The sequence below is a fragment of the Myotis davidii genome, unplaced genomic scaffold, assembly GCF_000327345.1.
Source record: "Myotis davidii unplaced genomic scaffold, ASM32734v1 scaffold53, whole genome shotgun sequence".
NCBI lineage: Eukaryota > Metazoa > Chordata > Mammalia > Chiroptera > Vespertilionidae > Myotis > Myotis davidii.
In genome coordinates this window covers 5,908,458-5,925,474 of record NW_006286140.1, presented here as the reverse complement: position 1 = coordinate 5,925,474, position 17,017 = coordinate 5,908,458, and the positions used below count along the sequence as shown (strand labels likewise).

Genomic DNA, 17,017 nt, shown 5'->3' with positions numbered 1-17,017 from the left:
CCAGTGCATCTTTTGCACAGCTGTAAGTTGTCCTTGACGCTTTCATCATGAGGATATACAAAGGGAAGACTGTAAAGTTATAGGATGCATTACTGTGGCTTACTGAGAAGCCAGGATTGCTACAATATGGTCCTACTTTGGAGAGCAACTCCACATTTGGATCTGTTTCCAAATAGTACCTTGAATGGTAAATTCTGTATTTGCTGGTTTTTAGTATATGTGTGTGAAATTTAATTATTTGTTGAGTGGACAGAGTTTTTCTGTTCTTAAAGTTCTGGCTAAGAAACAAAATAGAGGCATTTTTAACATGCCTCAGCTAACTATCATCTGTAAGAAGCTCATGGGGTATTGTGAATGATGGAGAAATCAGGTAGTAATTTACTGAATTTTCTTTCATATACTTGCTTGAGCATCTCTTACAAAGCACATGGTATGCACTGTTTTACTTTGTCATATCTACTCCTTTTTTTTTTCTATTTTCACAATTTGCCAAAGGCTGTTTATCATAATAGAGAAATGCTATAAAAGTCCAGGCATGGGCTTGTCCAGGGGTGGGCAAACTTTTTGACTCGAGGGCCACAGTGGGTTCTTAAACAGGACTGGAGGGCCGGAACAAAAGCATGGAGTGTTTGTGTGAACTAATATAAATTCAAAGTAAACATCATTACATAAAAGGGTATGGTCTTTTTTTTTTTTTTTTTTTTTTTAGTTTTATTCATTTCAAATGGGCCGGATCCGGCCCGCGGGCCGTAGTTTGCCCACGGCTGGGCTTGTCCCTTTCAGTCTGACACTTGGTATCAATGCCCATGATCTTTATTGTACGTTTCCCCAAAGGTTGGTTGGTTAAGGTATAAAGCTAGGAAACAGACTGATGAGTTCCAAGTGACTAATAGAAGTATGAGCCCAGGTGGTTTACTCAAATTTTCATTTATTCAAATATTTTTTTGAGTTTCTGCTGTGTGCCAGGCACTCTGCTGAATGTTGGGAATATAAAAATGAGTAAGATACTTTCCACGGACACGTTGAAGGAACTCTGCCAAAGTCTGGTGAGATCAGGGATGGTTGAAGGTAACACGCCATCTCACCCCCTGGGGCAGGGTGTGTGGAGGGGCTTCCGGGTAGCAGTGACTTCCAAGCTGAGGCTTTAACAAGAAATTGCAAACCTGATAAACCTGATGCCCATGGACCACGTCTGGCCTCAATACTCTTTTTTTTTTTTAATTGGGAAATTTAAAACAACAAATTTTATAAATTTTTAATGAAAAAGTAGTAAGATATAGCTACTCTGGGCCTGTATTCATAGGTCCAGAAATAGATGATCTTTCCTCCATTTATGTACGCGTCTGTCTCCTGTATGTTTTTGAATTAACTGCACTTTCAAACTAAGGATGGGTTGGTGAAGAGTCAGATGAGAAGCGTGCTGGCATTTCAGCATGGCACAGGGGAGGGTCTGATGCCTAAAGTTAGTATTTACCTTTATCTTTGCTTTGGTAAGCCTTGTATGGTCAGGCTGTTAATATTTATCATACAGTCAGTGCAGTAATCACCCAACAAATGAAGGTTTAATGCCCTGACTTGTGAAGGGAATTGAATTGGTTAGTTATAGTGATCTGTGGTATAATCAAGGGAAATAAAAGAAAGGAATCATTTAAGAAGTAGAATCATTTTTAAAGAGGCATGTTTATTATTAATGTTTACTAAGCATTCTTTTTTCAACAGACAAGTTATAGTAAAATAAAATGTATTCCACATTTATTTGTTAATGTAATCAACAAGGCACATTTTCAAACTAGTTCATATTAATTTTCTTTTTTTAAATATATTTTATTGATTTTTTACAGAGAGGAAGGGAGAGAGATAGAGTTAGAAACATCGATGAGAGAGAAACACCGATCAGCTGCCTCCTGCACATCCCGCACTGGGGATGTGCCCGCAACCCAGGTACATGCCCTTGACTGGAATCGACCCTGGGACCCTTCAGTCCACAGGCCGACGCTCTATCCACTGAGCCAAACCGGTTTCAGCTTAATTTTCTTAAAAAATATTTTTTTTTAAATCAAGGATTACGGTAGGAAGAAGCAGCCTCAGCATGACTTTTAGTAAAAAGGAAAGGTACTGAAATCCTTTTCTTATGTTTTGAACTCTAGAATCCAAAGATGGCTAAGAATGGTATTTGTTTGTTCATTTATTCAACAAAAATTTAGTGAGCAGCATCCTGTATGCCAGGAATTCTTCTAGGCACCAGGATTTATCAGTTAAAGAGCCAAAACCTGGCATTGAACCTTGCTCTTGTCAAGGGAAGATGTACAATAAACAATAAACATAACGAATAGGTAAGTTACAGTATTGGGTGATAAGGACTTATAAAAAAAATTTGAGCAAGAGGTGAGGAGTGCAGGGTGAGGGGATGTTACAGTTCTGGTAGGGGCAGGAGAAGGCCTGACTAAGTGATGTTTGTGCTGGTTCTCTCTGTTCTTGTCAGTGAGCATTGCTTTATAGGAAGTGAGGAAATGACCTTGTCATCTCAGGGCAGATTTAGTTTCCTTTGGTCTTGCTTTGTTTCTGAATGCTGTGCCTCTGAATGATTACTTCTCTGACTTTTTCACATATGTTTCAGACCCTTGCTAATCCTTGAAACAAATGAGTCAGAAGCAACATTTGGTTCAAGGCAGGATGGAAAATTTTGACCAAGTACTGCTGATGTTTAAAAGCAGGATATGGAATTCAGTTTTTGCTGTGAGATGTAATAGTGCGGCATTCGAGATTGTATATCAACATTGGGTAAAGCATAAACAAGCAAAGGTTGTTATGTCATATTCACCAGAAGCTGACATTGACATATTGTTTCAGTAGGTCTTAGTTCCCAGTTAAGAACAACACAACCACTTCTCATTTCTCCTTCAGCAATTCAGAGGTAGGAGTTAGTACAATTAGATTATGTCATCTAGGCTCATACTTCCTTATTGTTGGGGAGTGCTCAAAAGCGGAAAGTCAATGGCTTGGTATTTTTGGTATCCCTCCAACTTTGGAACTTTTTGTACCTCTAAACATTAACCTTGCCTGACTTCCTGATACCCCATTTCCTATGATCTGCCGAAATAGTATGCTGCATGTATTTGACTACATTAGAGTCTGTAAATTTGCAATTGATGCCAAACCCACCTGAAATACTAACTCCAACTTTTTATTGTTGGAGCTTTTCTTTTTTAAAAAATATTTTAAAAATGTGCCTAATCCTCCCAGATATTAATTTGCATTCAAATTAAAGTTATCAAATGTGTTTAGTATTTTCAGGGCTGAAAAGACATTTGTGAGTTTTTTATTATGCCATATACTACTAATTCCCAACTCTAAATATGATTGATGACGTCTCCCGAATACTGGCTGAGAAAGACCATGTATTTAAAAAGGTTTTGCTAAGAGAGCCCCTCTGTCCCCCTCATCAGGGAAATGCCTGAATGTAATGGTCCTCCTGCTAGATATGGAATTATACTATATATTTTCATAGATTTAATCAAGCTCTTTATATAGTCTATCCTACTCCTGTTTTCCCTAAGATGTATCCCTGGACATTTGTTGTGAGGTTAAATTCTTTCTGTTTCCAAGATCAGTGTGGTCTGGGAGTGCAGAATGGACAGATGTGGAGTGCCTGACTTGACCACTGGATGCCGGCCAGCTCATTCCCTTTCTTTAGGGAGATCTGGCCTTTAAACAGGCATCCCCTAACCCGTGTGTTCCATGGACCTCCAGCTCTGTGAAACAGAGGTGCTTCTTGAAGACAGTGTTTCATACTCAAATTAACTTGGAAAATGGTATGTGCTCTACACCTTCCTTGGAGGGACCTACTGTATATTTGCATTTTAGAGGCTCTGAAATCTTGTGGTTAAGAGGAAAGCAAGGGGACCCTGTTTAACTTCTTCCAAAGCATTTCCATTTGATCATACCACCTTTTTTAGTGGAACACCTATTAACTTCCCTACCACTAGAGCTCTGAAGAATGCTGCTTTGAATTATTCTTGATTTAAATGACATCTTGAGAAAGGAATGTGACAAACATTTAAATAATCCATCTATATATCGAGTTTCTTTTTAAAGGAAACTTACCATGTTCTATTTGTGAAGATGGTTTTTGTTAAACTGTTTGCTCAGCTTTAATATACAGAAGAAAGTGTAGTATAAAACGCGAGAAGCTGAATTTACAGGACAAAAATGGGTGTAGCTCTCACTAGCATGACTGAAGTTTTCGGGCATAGGTGTATTATGGAGCCAAAGAAATTGATTTTTGGGAGTTATGGAGAGAGGAGTTGCAAAATTACTTGTTTTTATGATTGAAGGTTTTTGTAATTTCTGAGATATGTTAGTGTACTAACTAATGATATGCAAAAACATCTCTCTCTCTCTGTTCCTCTCTCACACACAACACACACACTCTCTTTCTCACCCCTGTGGATTTAAATAACCCAAAAATGAAAATTCAAAAAATTCCTCTTCTGGCATCTGCAGCATACTTTTTCAGGTAACATCACACAATTATAATTCAAGTGAAAGAAGAAATATTCACAAAAGTCAATTATCAAAGGAGGGCAAATTTGTGGGTTTGCTCCCTTGTGAGCAATATTTGCCTTTTTGATTTATTTTGGAAGCTATTTTTGTCAGCCACGAATTAAAGAATAATGAAAACACAGTTGTTGCTTGTTTTTATAACCTAGATAATTTCACCTGAAAAGAGTTGGTATGTTGGGCATGGCCTATTTACCTTTCAGATTAGAGACAGGATGTGCTGAGCAAAAAGAAAATAAAGTCCAGCCATATTCTCGCCTTTTTTCCATTACGTTTTGTTGGCTCGAAGTAGTTAGAACTCCTTTTACTATTCATTTCTCTGAGCCAAATGGATTTTCCAATGTCTAAAAAAGTGAGAGGAAATATAAAAGTTTTCAGACTAAGCCCTTCTTTTCCTTTGGGCCTGTTGGGTGACCTTTAAGCAAAGCCCATGTATGGCCTGGGAGACATTTCAGTTTGGGAAGATTAGCAGTATGTGCATGTGTGTGCACACGTGTGTATGCACATGTGTGTGCACGTACATGTATATATTTGTGTGTCCACGTGCATACCTGTGCACCGACATGGTTGGTAACTTTCAAGTGAAGCAGAGAATCTGTAATGGTTCATAAGTTTTAAATTGATGTTAGAGAGATAGGAAGGGAGGAGCCGCTTTTCTGTTTCCCCTCCATCTTCTCTCCCCGTGCAGCATGGTGATTAGGAGTGCAGATACAGAGCTAGGAACACCCAGGCTCAAGTTCAGGCTTGGTCATTTAATGGGGTGTGACTTTAGGTAAAATCTCTGGCTTTTCTGAACCTTAGTTTTGTCGTAGGATGGAAAGAGGTAGGCGATGATAATACTGATCTCAGAGTGTTGTAGGAGGCATCAAATAAGAATTCCAGTAAAGCAACTAGCACAGTGCCAAGCCCCTAGTAAATGGGCTTTGTTATTATTTTCTTTTCTATGTTTTATCAGGATACTAGACTGTGCTGTTTTTCAAAATGTTTTCTAAAAATATATTTTTATTGACTTCAGTGAGGAAGGGAGAGGGAGAGAGAGAAACATCAAAGATGAGAGAGAATCATTGATCAGCTGCTTCCTGCACACCCCCTACTGGGGATGGAACCTGTAACCCGATCATGTGCCCTGACTGGGAATCCAACCATGACCTCCTGGTTCATAGGTCAATGCTCAACCACTGAGCCACACCAGCCGGGCTCACAATGTTTTAGAGAAAGAAAATCCTGCAAAAACTTGTCTGGCTTCCTCATTAGACTTTTATAAAAAGGAAGTTATATAGGTGATTTCAACCTTAATACTATTCTGAAATACCCACACGCTATCAATTAAGATAGAAGTTTCTCTGTTGGATTTGTCCAAAGAGAGACTAATGGTTGTGGATTTTAACTGAAGATCTTGAAGCAAGATTTACAGGAAAAATCAATATAATTTTGAAAGTGAATGGATGAGCACATTTCTGATGGATGTAAAAAATTTGGATGGAATAGATCTCAAGCTACCATTTATTTAAGAGCTGTTTACCCCCAATAGAAATATAATTCCTTGTTGGCTTAATATGTTTTTTCTAGTATCGTTGTGTGTGTGTGTGTTTTATTGATAACTCCCTGCAACTGCAGAAAATAATGAAGCATTTTACTCCTGCCATGTCACAGAACAAGTTTTTGTCTCCTCTTCTGGTCATGTGACCTGCCAATCTTGCCTGAAGCTTTAATATTCTCCAGCTGTCTTCATTTATATGTCTTCTAGTACTATTAAGTGGACAGAAGTGAATTCTGCCAGTTCAAAGCCTTCTGTTCTGTTGGCTTCTGGCACTAAAATATATTGGCTTACAAGGTTACCCTTGTGCTCTTCTTGGGTGTTTAACATTGAGTCAGTGAATTTATCTTTCTCTTTGTTTATGTGTAAATGACTTCATTATAATCACTCATCATACTTGTTTTTTTAATTAAATTTATTCGCTTGGAGTGGTAAACACACAATACAATATACAGATGATGTATTATTGAATTGTACCCTTGAAGCCTATATACTTTTATTAACCAATGATCATACTTGTTAAAAGTTTTAATATAATGCTATGATAGCTTTTGTTTATTAGTTGAGTCACTGGTTTAAAATACAAATTTAGACTCTATATTTTTTTATTGATGATTGAGCTGCTGCAGGTCAGATAACATTTGAGAAACAGGAGCATATTATAACAGCATGAGAAGTGGATTAGAGATGACTCAAGGAGGAGCTGGCTTCCTGGACCTGTGATCTCATCCATGCCTAATGCTTACCACTTATTCAAGGAAAGTGGTAAAATGTGGTAAGAGAGGAAGGAGCAGCAAAAGAAAACCCTGCTGTCAAGGTCAATGACTTTGTCATTGCATCACAGTCCTAGATTTGGAAGGGGCCTTAACTCCTCTAGTCTTCCCACCCTCCTAATGAAAGAAGGCGTTTTTCTGGATGCCAGTATGGTTTGGCATTTAAGAGAATGGGTCTCAAATCTGGTTGCCTGGCTTCATGTAGTCAACAAATATTTATCAGGCAGAGCATAGTTGTAAAGGTTAAGATATAGTGGTGAACAATTGGATCAAGGCCTGGTTTTTAGATAGTTCAAATTTTGGTACAAGGCACAGATATTAACAAGTAAATATAGAAGTCAGACAAAAGTGTGCTCTAAAGAAAAAATGAGGGAGGGGCATAAGGAGTGCTATAGGAGAGGGGGTTTCCACTTTATGTTAGATGGTCAGGGACGTCTCACTCATAAGGTATTATTTAAGCAAAGACCTGAAAGACATGGAGAGTTAGCTGTATAGATATCTGGGAGCAGAGAGTTTTAGGCAGCGGGGAGCAGTGGGCGGTCCTAAGCTGAGAGTGTGCTCAGTGTTCAGATACAGCAAAGAGGCCAGTGTGAGTGTGTGTGCTCTAAAGAAAAAATGAGGGAGGGGCATAAGGAGTGCTATAGGAGAGGGGGTTTCCACTTTATGTTAGATGGTCAGGGACGTCTCACTCATAAGGTATTATTTAAGCAAAGACCTAAGACATGGATAGCAATAGGAGATGAAATCAGAGAAGTAGTGGTGTTGGAGTGTAGGACCTTGTGGGCCATGGCGAGGATTCGGGCTTTAGTTTGATGTGAGAACAGAAGCCTTTGGAGAGTTTTGACCCACAGAGTGACATGACCTCACATTCTGTAAGTGGATCACTGTATTAGTATGGATTCTCCAGAGAAACAGATTCAATAGGATATGTATTTCCAGTAGAGATATATCTAAAGGAATTGGGTCGCAGTTATGGAGTTGAGGCCTCACAGGCTGCTGTCTGCAATTGGAGACTCAGGAGAACTCATGGTATAGTTCCCGTCTGAGTCCTAAGGTCTCAGAGAGAGAACCACGGGTGTAAGTTCCAGTCTGAAGGCAGGAGAAGACCGGTGGTCCCAGCTCATGCCATCAGGCAGAGAGAGTGAACTCTCTTCTCCCTTCCTCTGCCTTTTTGTTCTATTCATATCCTCAAGTGATTGGGTGAGGCCCACTTACATGAGTTGGGGGAAATCTGCTTTACTCAGCCTGTTGATTCAAGTGCTAATCTCATCTGGAAACACCCTCACAGACATAACTAGAAATAATGTGAAACCAAATATCTGGATACCCTATGCCTTGGTCAGGGTGACATCTAAAATTAACCATCACAACACCCTGTCTGCTGCATAGCCAATGAACTAAGGGGAAAAGGGTGAAAGCAAGGAGACTGGTTAGAAGGTAAATATAGTAATTCAGGCCAGAGATGATAGTGGATTGGACCAGAATGTGGTAGCTGTTAATGTCTTCGGGTAGTCTAAGTTTTCATTTTCTTTTATGTAATATAAGGATAATAAATAATTCCATAAGGTTATGGAGAAAATTGCAGTAGATGATCTATATAAAGCACTTAGTGACTAGAATACAGCTAGCATGTGTCACTCTACTCGTGCAATAATCTAGATTTTGCTTGAAAACTTCCAGGATTGGGACATACCATAACACTGGTTATTCATTATTGGAAACTCTAATTCTAAACTATCTTTTCTTCTACATTCATTTGAAACATTTCTTTATAGGTTCTACCCATTAGTACTACTTCTGGTCTCTAGAAAAATATTGGTTGAAATCTAATTGTTTCGACACATTAGCTCTGTATTGTTTGAATTGATATTATCTTCTTGTTACAGGGCAAGAAGGAGGTTAGTATTAAAAATTCTCCCATAGTGCTCCATCCAGTGTGGGAATATTAATAAACAGAACTTTATTCCTCTCCCCTTCACTCCTTCTGTTGACACAATTCTTTGGAATGAGATTCATTTGCACGACATTCTTGACTTTGATTATAAGTTGAACAAGTACTTCAGGCTTTTCTATGTTCTCTTAGAAAAGCATTCGGTATCAGGGTAAGGGTGTGATACTGTAATAAGGAACAAGACTATTTTTTTCAAAGAAGGTTATAAAAAGATGGTATGTTAGTAAACTGTGTTTGTGTATTGTGAAGACTTTTCTTTTGGAAGCATACCTTGCTTTTAATTTGATTCTTCAAACCATGAATCAGAATGCCATAGGCTGGCCAAGCATGCAAACCATAGCCAGAGAGCAGGAAAGTGGACGTACAATGCGAGAACTTCCCCTTACATATACTGAGTCATCAAGGCTTAGCTACTTATTCTTTTGAAGTGTCACTTTCATTCCAATTTCCTCTAAGTCTGTTCTCATCTTAGTCGGGATTTTGCTCTTCCATTTGGTACCACTGTGTACCAGCCACTGTGCTAATTGTGTGTGTAACACATAGTCAGACTGGCTCTCATGTAGGAAGCAGACCCTCTGATGGAGGAGGCACTGGGTGCTGTGGGAGCAAATGGGAACCCGCCTAAACTAGATTTGAGGAGGTCAGGGAAAATTTCCTCAGGGGCTGAGACTGAAAGATGAATAGATTGCTTGATGGTGGTGTTAGTGGGCTATGTGTAGGAAGAGGGCAACAGGGAGGATGGGTAGCCACATGTGAAGGCACATAACCTTCTGAGGACATCCCTGCTGAGGACATCCCTGGAACATATTGGTGGAAGTATGGGTGTGCTTGGGCATGAGGCTGAAGAGTCAAGCAGAGACTAGATGGAGGGTCTTGTTTGCCATGTTAACTAGCATTATGGAGCCATTGGAAGGCTTTCTTTATTTGGGAGTGGGGTAAGAGCATGGCTTTGGCATAGGGTGGAGAATGGTCTGAAAATGGGAAAAATTGGTGTAGGGTGAATGAAAGGGGGTGATGAGAGCTCTAAGAACAGTACCCTCATCAACATATACTATATTTGTTATGGTAGACTGCAATCTTGAGATCTGGAATATTTAAGTCATTTTTCATGTCACTGATTTCTCATTCCTTTTCATTTAGATACTAATATCAGATTTCTTAAAATATTTTTGTCAAAATGCCACTACTATTATTAAGGATTCATGTGTTCCTGTTTGAATCATATTCCTTAGTGCTGGCATTCAAGTTTCTCTATGAATTGTCTGTCACACAATATCTAACCATCTGCTACTTCTTATATGAGGCATCTCAGACCTCCATTTCTTTCCTTCTTCCTAGAAAGCTCCTGTTTTCTCTCCTTTTTACTCCACCTACTCAATTCCTAATGATGTCTCATTGCTTGGTCAAGGCAAGCCACCATTCATTATTCAACAAAAACTTATTTTGACAGGCAGGATACTAATTAGGAGGGGGTTATTGGTGAACAACTCAAACATCATTCTTACCCTGGTGGCATTGGCTACCCTAATGTAAAATTGTCTCTTCTCTGAAAGTATAGCATTTAAAATCTAATTAAATAGATTTTATACAAATATCTGTATTGCCTTATATTCTACTTGTTTTGACATCAAGTCATTTTATTTTCTCCCATAGACTTGAAGTTCACTGAGGAAAAAGCCCAGAAAAACAGTTAGGCATCACTAATCATTGTTGTCATAAATAATAGCAACAAGCATTTATTCCCCTTATTTAGTGGGAGCTGTTATTCTAAATGTTTTAACTCATTTCATCCATATAATGACCAAATCAGTCTTTAAAGAATATCCTTATTTTAAAAATAACTTAGTAGACATAGGTAGTTACTCTTTTACTAATGTAACAATTTCTGGGCTTGTGTGTTCATGTTTTGAGGCCCACTCAGCCATCCCAAGCAAATCATTCACCCAATTGCCAGTTTCCAAGAGTACTTGGGAGAATCAGGGTCAACCGTGCCACAACCAGATAGCTATTCTAGTTAACTTCAGCTACTTCTATAAAGTTTGTAGTAATTTAAGGGTGGGATGCATAGAGTTTTAGTTCCTCTGTTTATCTCTGCAAAAAAAGGAAGCCAATCAGCAAATGAAGGTTCCCAGCAGAAGCATCAGAAAGAAAAGTTACATGGCTCAATCCTCTCTACCCTTTAACTACCAACCGGAAATGGCTTTACGTCCTAGACCAGCGGTTCTCAACCTGTGGGTCGCCAACCTGTGGGTCGCGACCCTTTGGGGGTCGAACGATCCTTTCACAGGGGTCGCCTAAGACCATTGGAAAACACATATATAATTACATATTGTTTTTGTGATTAATCACTATGCTTTAATTATGTTCAATTTGTAACAATGAAAATACATCCTGCATATCAGATATTTACATTACGATTCATAACAGTAGCAAAATGACAGTTATGAAGTAGCAACAAAAATAATTTTATGGTTGGGGTCACCACAACATGAGGAACTGTATTAAAGGGTCATGGCATTAGGAAGGTTGAGAACCACTGTCCTAGACTGACACTTTAGCTCAATGCAAAGTATTTGGTGACCAATTTCATGTACACTGATGGGAGTAGAGAATTCAATTAGAAATACAGGAAAACCCACTTGTTTTCCTTCCTCTTATGCCTTTTTTCCTTGCTGACTTCCTTTTAAAGCTTATTTTTTTATTATAATTGTAATGCATGCAGTTTAAAAACAAAACAAAAATCTCCAAAGTATTGATGATATAAACAGTTCAACTGTACCCCCTTCTAGACTCTTCCTCTGTGTATAAATAAACATATAAACATATGGATGGATAGGTATTCATATACAACGCTTAATAGAGAAATGAGATCTTTATGTACGGAGACCATTTTTTAACTTGAGTTTTACAAACTTAACTTAGTGTATTATGGACATGTTTCTATATAAGCATATACAGACCTACTTTCCCTCCCTTCCTTTTTCAGTGTTGTATAGTATTCTATGGTACGGCTGTATCAACATTTATGTAACTAGGCCCTTCCTAATAAAATGGACTTTAAGGTTGTTTCCAGTTTTTGCTGTTATAGATGAAGATGTTTATACTTATATAAATCTGAAAATATATCTCTCCAGGATCAATTTCTAGAAGTGGAATTGTTTAATTAAAAGGTAGATGCATTTTAAATCAATATATGTTGCCAGTTTGCCTTCCCACACTGTTGTGGCAGTTTAGCATTCTCACCAATAGTGTAGGAAAGCCCCCTTCTTTGACACTCTGGGTAATTGCAAATTTTTCATCCTCTCTAATCTGATATGTGAACAGAACATATCTCATTGCTTAATCCAGGCTTCCTCTTTTAAGGAGGAAGCAAATTGTAGCAAAATAAACTCATCTCATGAATCTATATTTAACTCAGTATATGCTCTGTGCAGTGCCAGCATAGTTTCAGCTGATTTTACACCTTGGTATTCACAGTACTGTCAAGTTAGAAAAATGGACCCCTTCTAGAAAAGTATATCACACATAGGAAAGTGAATGAATGAAAAAGAATGCTCATAATGATGGTCCTAAGGCTTTGTTGCTGGGGTCCAATCCCAGCAGGTCCAGGGGTCCCCAAAGGTGTGGACGGAGTCGGCGAAGAAGGAATGACACGGAGACAGCGTTCAGTTGATCAGCAGCCTTGCCAGGATCTCTAGCCACAATCTTCAGCCAAGTTCTGTGTCCATGTTCTCTTGCTAGGTTCTCCAGCCAGGTTCTGTAGCCATGTTCTCTCACTAGGTTCTCCAGCCAGGTTCGGTCGCCAGGTTCTGTAGCTGGGTTCTTCAGCCAGGTTCTGTGTCCATGTTCTCTTGCTAGGTAGGGAGGTTCTTATCTCCATTCCAGGGAGTAAAGATTATGTAGCTTAAGCATGATTGTTCGTAGTTAAAGAGATTAACTACCTGCCTGGCACTTAGTGAAGGGGTTTTATTCCCTCCCTAACTTCAGGGGAAAATCTCTACCTGGGGAAACAACCTTTCTCGGAGAGGTGACCTTGGTTAAAACACATAGTGCCAAGAAGGTGAGCAAACATATTAAGAACAGTATGCCATATATGCCAGGTCCCTTGAAACAGCAAGGATGGACCGGCTCCCAGCACTTTGTGACATGTGTTGTCATAAATTTTATGTTCAATGACAAATAGGATAAGGAATTTAAAAAAAATTAGGCAAATGGAAGCCAAAAAGGTTGTGAGCTAACTAGAAAATTCATTGAACTCCAAAACCGTATTTTTTGAATATTAAGTTAAGGGTTGGTTATGTTGTGAAATTCAGATATACAGCACCTCTTGGAATCAGGCTAGACACAGTCAGTGCCTCATTTCTGTGGAAATACATAGCTCTGTGTTAACTAAAAGCCACAAGGGTTTTGAATCATTTCCCATCCCCAATAAGAAGGTCTTTTTGGTTGGACAGTTCTGGAAAGTGTTTGTGAGTTATTAGATACATGAATGTAGGGTTTTTATTGGATTTCTTTGACCCTCAGTTTGTTAATCAACTAGAAAAAATTGAAGGACAAGTAAGGCATTTGAGTACCTACTATGTAATGTGTATTATGCAAAAGTACTACCTCCCCCCCGCCCTTACTCTTACCCTCCCATTTACAGACAAAGAAGCCAAAGTGGAATTAAGTTACTTGTGCAAGATTCATACTCTTAATTCATTGATTATAGGGTTGTTTGAATGAAATAAGAACAACCTCCGTGAAAATACATAATGTACTGTACTGCGTGATAAATAGTATGTATTCCCTACATTTCATTTGTTAGCATGAACAATAGATGAGCCTTATATTAGGTTCTTATAATCCTACTTGTAGTTTCTAAAGCTTGGCAATAGCCTATATAATACAAACTGACAACTTCTTTTTTTGTTTTGTTTTTAAAATATATATTTATTGATTTATTGATTTTTAGAGAGAGAGACTATCGATGTGAGAGAGAAACATCAATTGAGCCTGTAACCTGGGCATGGGCCCTGATCAGGAATTGAACCAGCGACCTTTCACTGCATGGAATGATGCTCAACCAACTGAGCCATACTGGCCAGGGTTGACAACTGTTTCTTAATTGCATAAACATTTAGTCAATACAAAGAAGATGTAAGGAACAACTGATTAAAAAATCCAAGGGTTTTTCCAGAGACCAGAGAGTATGTTACCTGAATAGTGGAAATGTAGCCCCAAGAAGAGACTGAGCCGTGTGCTTTGAACTTTCAACTGTGTGACTTCCTGCAGGTTACTTATAAAACCAAGGGCTGAGAGATTAAGAGGTCTGCTGTCCACACCTGGAAACTCCCAGTGTACTTACATATATTCAGATGTTGAAACTGAAGTCATCTGGAAGTTACTGGTGTTCACAAGAGGACCTCACTCTGAAAGCTGTTTCCAAGGAGTCTTGTGTGCTGAGGGTAATTGCTGAATGGCTGACTCTAAAGCACACAGATTGTTACTGCAACTGGAGAAGAATATTTTGTAGCTGTAGTATCTGCTTTTCCTACGTAGTATGTTAAATACAGACTGTTTTATTTTGGAATGGTGTCTAGTCTTGGAAAAGCTTTATGGTTTATGGTGTTGATAGCCTTCAAAAAGAAAAAAGTAGCATTTTCAAGTTGAAAGATTCCAGTATTTTGTCATGCTTTAGTGCTGATAACATGGAAATCATTCTGAAGTAGTGAGAAAGCAAGCAAAGGTTGTGTCTCAATGAGACCTTGGTTTAAACCTCAACCCCTATGCTTACTAGTTGTGGGAATTTAGGATAAATTACTGAACTGCTCAGTATGAAATGAGGATAATACCTGCCTCAGAGTTGCTATGAGGATTAAATGAGATAATTTTAGGAGACACGCCATAGCTATCATAGGAGCTTGACAAATATTCTTTCCCCGTCATCTCCTCCTTTCCCCTGCCTCTAATATAATGGCTCTCAAAGTGTGGTACTCAACCCAGCTGTGAACTTGTTAGAATTATACATTCTCCAGCCCCACCCTAGACCTACTGAATCAGAAACTCTGTTTCAGTGAACCTTCCCGGAGATGCACTGGTTTAAGGTATTTGCAGAGAACTGTATTGGCGAAGCACGTGTCTATTACTCACTATCTCGTGCTGTAAAATACATATGCCCCTTCTGTCTCTTCGGTGACCACCAGCACACATTTCTGGAACAGTTGGTCATGTGGCTTTGACGTAAAGTCTTTGCCTTGATAGTCTAATTTTCTAGAGTATGGTGCTAACTCTAAACATTAGGAAAGTGGCAGTTCAAGGACAGTAACTAGGTTAGATTTTAACAAGGAAATTAAGAGCAGTCTAGAAACTTGCTTTTTTAGAAAATTTCAAAAACATTTACTTTTTAAGTATAAAGTGTTGGGGAAAATTATGAGGTGAGGAATAGTTGCAGTTGTGTTCCATCTAAATTATAAATAGGAAGATATTCCGATTTTGCATTGGAGTAATCAAATAAAATAATTTCAAATTAATTTGGAATAGAATAAGATTGCTCATTTTCAGCGTACTCACTGTTCGTTATTATTTAACCCGTTCTACTTTTTCAGAGTTCAAGAATTGAACCATGACCTCTTGGTTCATAGGTTGATGCTCAAACACTGAGCCACGCTGGCTGAGCTCACATTTCTTAAATGTAATAAATTCTCTTTTATAAATATAGCCAAGGAGGAAGTTTGCTTAAGGCTTACACCTATTCTAAACTGACACTACTTGGTTCTTAACCATCATCCATGAAGAGAATATTCTCCTGAGGAAACAAACAGCATCATATTGTCAGTTGTTATTGATGTGAGCTATTTTTCATGCTGGCTTTATAGGTTATATTCTGTAGGAAAAAAGGCAGTTAATGATGAGTTAGCTTCATTCTCTCATTTATACAGTGTACATATTCTTTACAATTTCAAAAATTTAGATAATCATCTATCAATATTGCTACCATTAATTTTAATTAATAAGATTTTATTTCAATATATTTTATTTAGACTCTATATAGTAATACAGATATTGGGGTTTTATATAAAATATAATACAGATAATTCCTGCTTTAAGAAACATTTAAATCTGAGATTTGGTGAATGGTGTAATTTTTTTAATTTTAGCTTTAAAAAATTGTACAACAGTTTGTTATGACTTTTTTCCAAAATACAACAAAAGTGAAAGAATTTTAACAATGACTATATTTCTATCTTCTCTTAGATTCTAACATTAATTTTTACTCTACTTGCCATATCACACATCTGCCCATTCATTTATCCTTTTATCCTTTAATTGGTATAGTTTTAATACTCACTGTGAATTCTTTATTAAAACGTTAAGTACTACATCCTCCAGTGTGTTTGCTCGGATTGGTCGAATGATCATATTTTATGCAGAAATTTGTATAATCCTACATCATGGCTGAAGGAGTTTCTTGACCCTTTATTAATTTGGGATTTGTGGTCTGTTTCTTTCTTATTGCTGAAACCTTATATGTGTTCTAAGAATCAGAAGAGCTGCCTGGGAGTTCAAATAGGGACTCTTTAGGTACACAGGAGGAGGAGGAGGAGGAGGAAGAAAGTGACAAATGAGCTCAGTGGGATCTGCCGACATTTAATCTGGTGTGTACTTAACTCTCGTTGCTTATCCTGGGCCTGTTGGATGGGGCCTGGGGGCCAACGGAAGGCTGGCAGTTCTGAGGTCTAATGTTTCTTTGGAGGAAATGAAAGGATGTAAACTTGGCAAGCCTTCTCGTTTTCTTTCTCCTAGAACCATCATTTGTTTTTCTGGGTACACTGTGTCGTAAGGTAGCACCTGCCACAGATGGATCTCTCTGGAATTGTGTAAGAATTAAGAATCGCAGAGTCCATGAAAGGCAGCAGAGGTGGGACAAAGGGAAAGCCTCTGAAAGGTCAGTCGGGGAGTGATTGAATTCAATACCTCTTGTGTTGGAAGCAGATCTTTCCAATGCTAATGCCTGCTCCCTGCTCTGATAGAAGTGTCCTCCAGTGTAGCAGATTTAATTGGCTTCATCGTGAGGACTGGACAAGGCTGCAGCATTTCCGATAGGTTTCTTTTCACAACTATTTCTGTCACTGAATTTCTTAATTTAGATGTTTCATGATCCCTTGAGATAAAGATAGAAGTGTTTGATAACTCTTGCTTGGTGGGAACTGGAGT

The 17,017-nt window shown here is 38.4% G+C and overlaps 1 protein-coding gene across 1 annotated transcript in view; it reads left to right on the top strand.

Moving 5' to 3' along the window:
- Nucleotides 1-17,017, top strand: part of RNF144B (ring finger protein 144B) — a 142,608-nt gene that overhangs the window by 82,165 nt on the left and 43,426 nt on the right. The window contains 1 exon segment of the mRNA XM_015559751.1: nucleotides 1-22. This exon segment is cut by the window's left edge and continues 8 nt beyond it. Coding sequence (XP_015415237.1) covers nucleotides 1-22 — 22 coding nt within the window.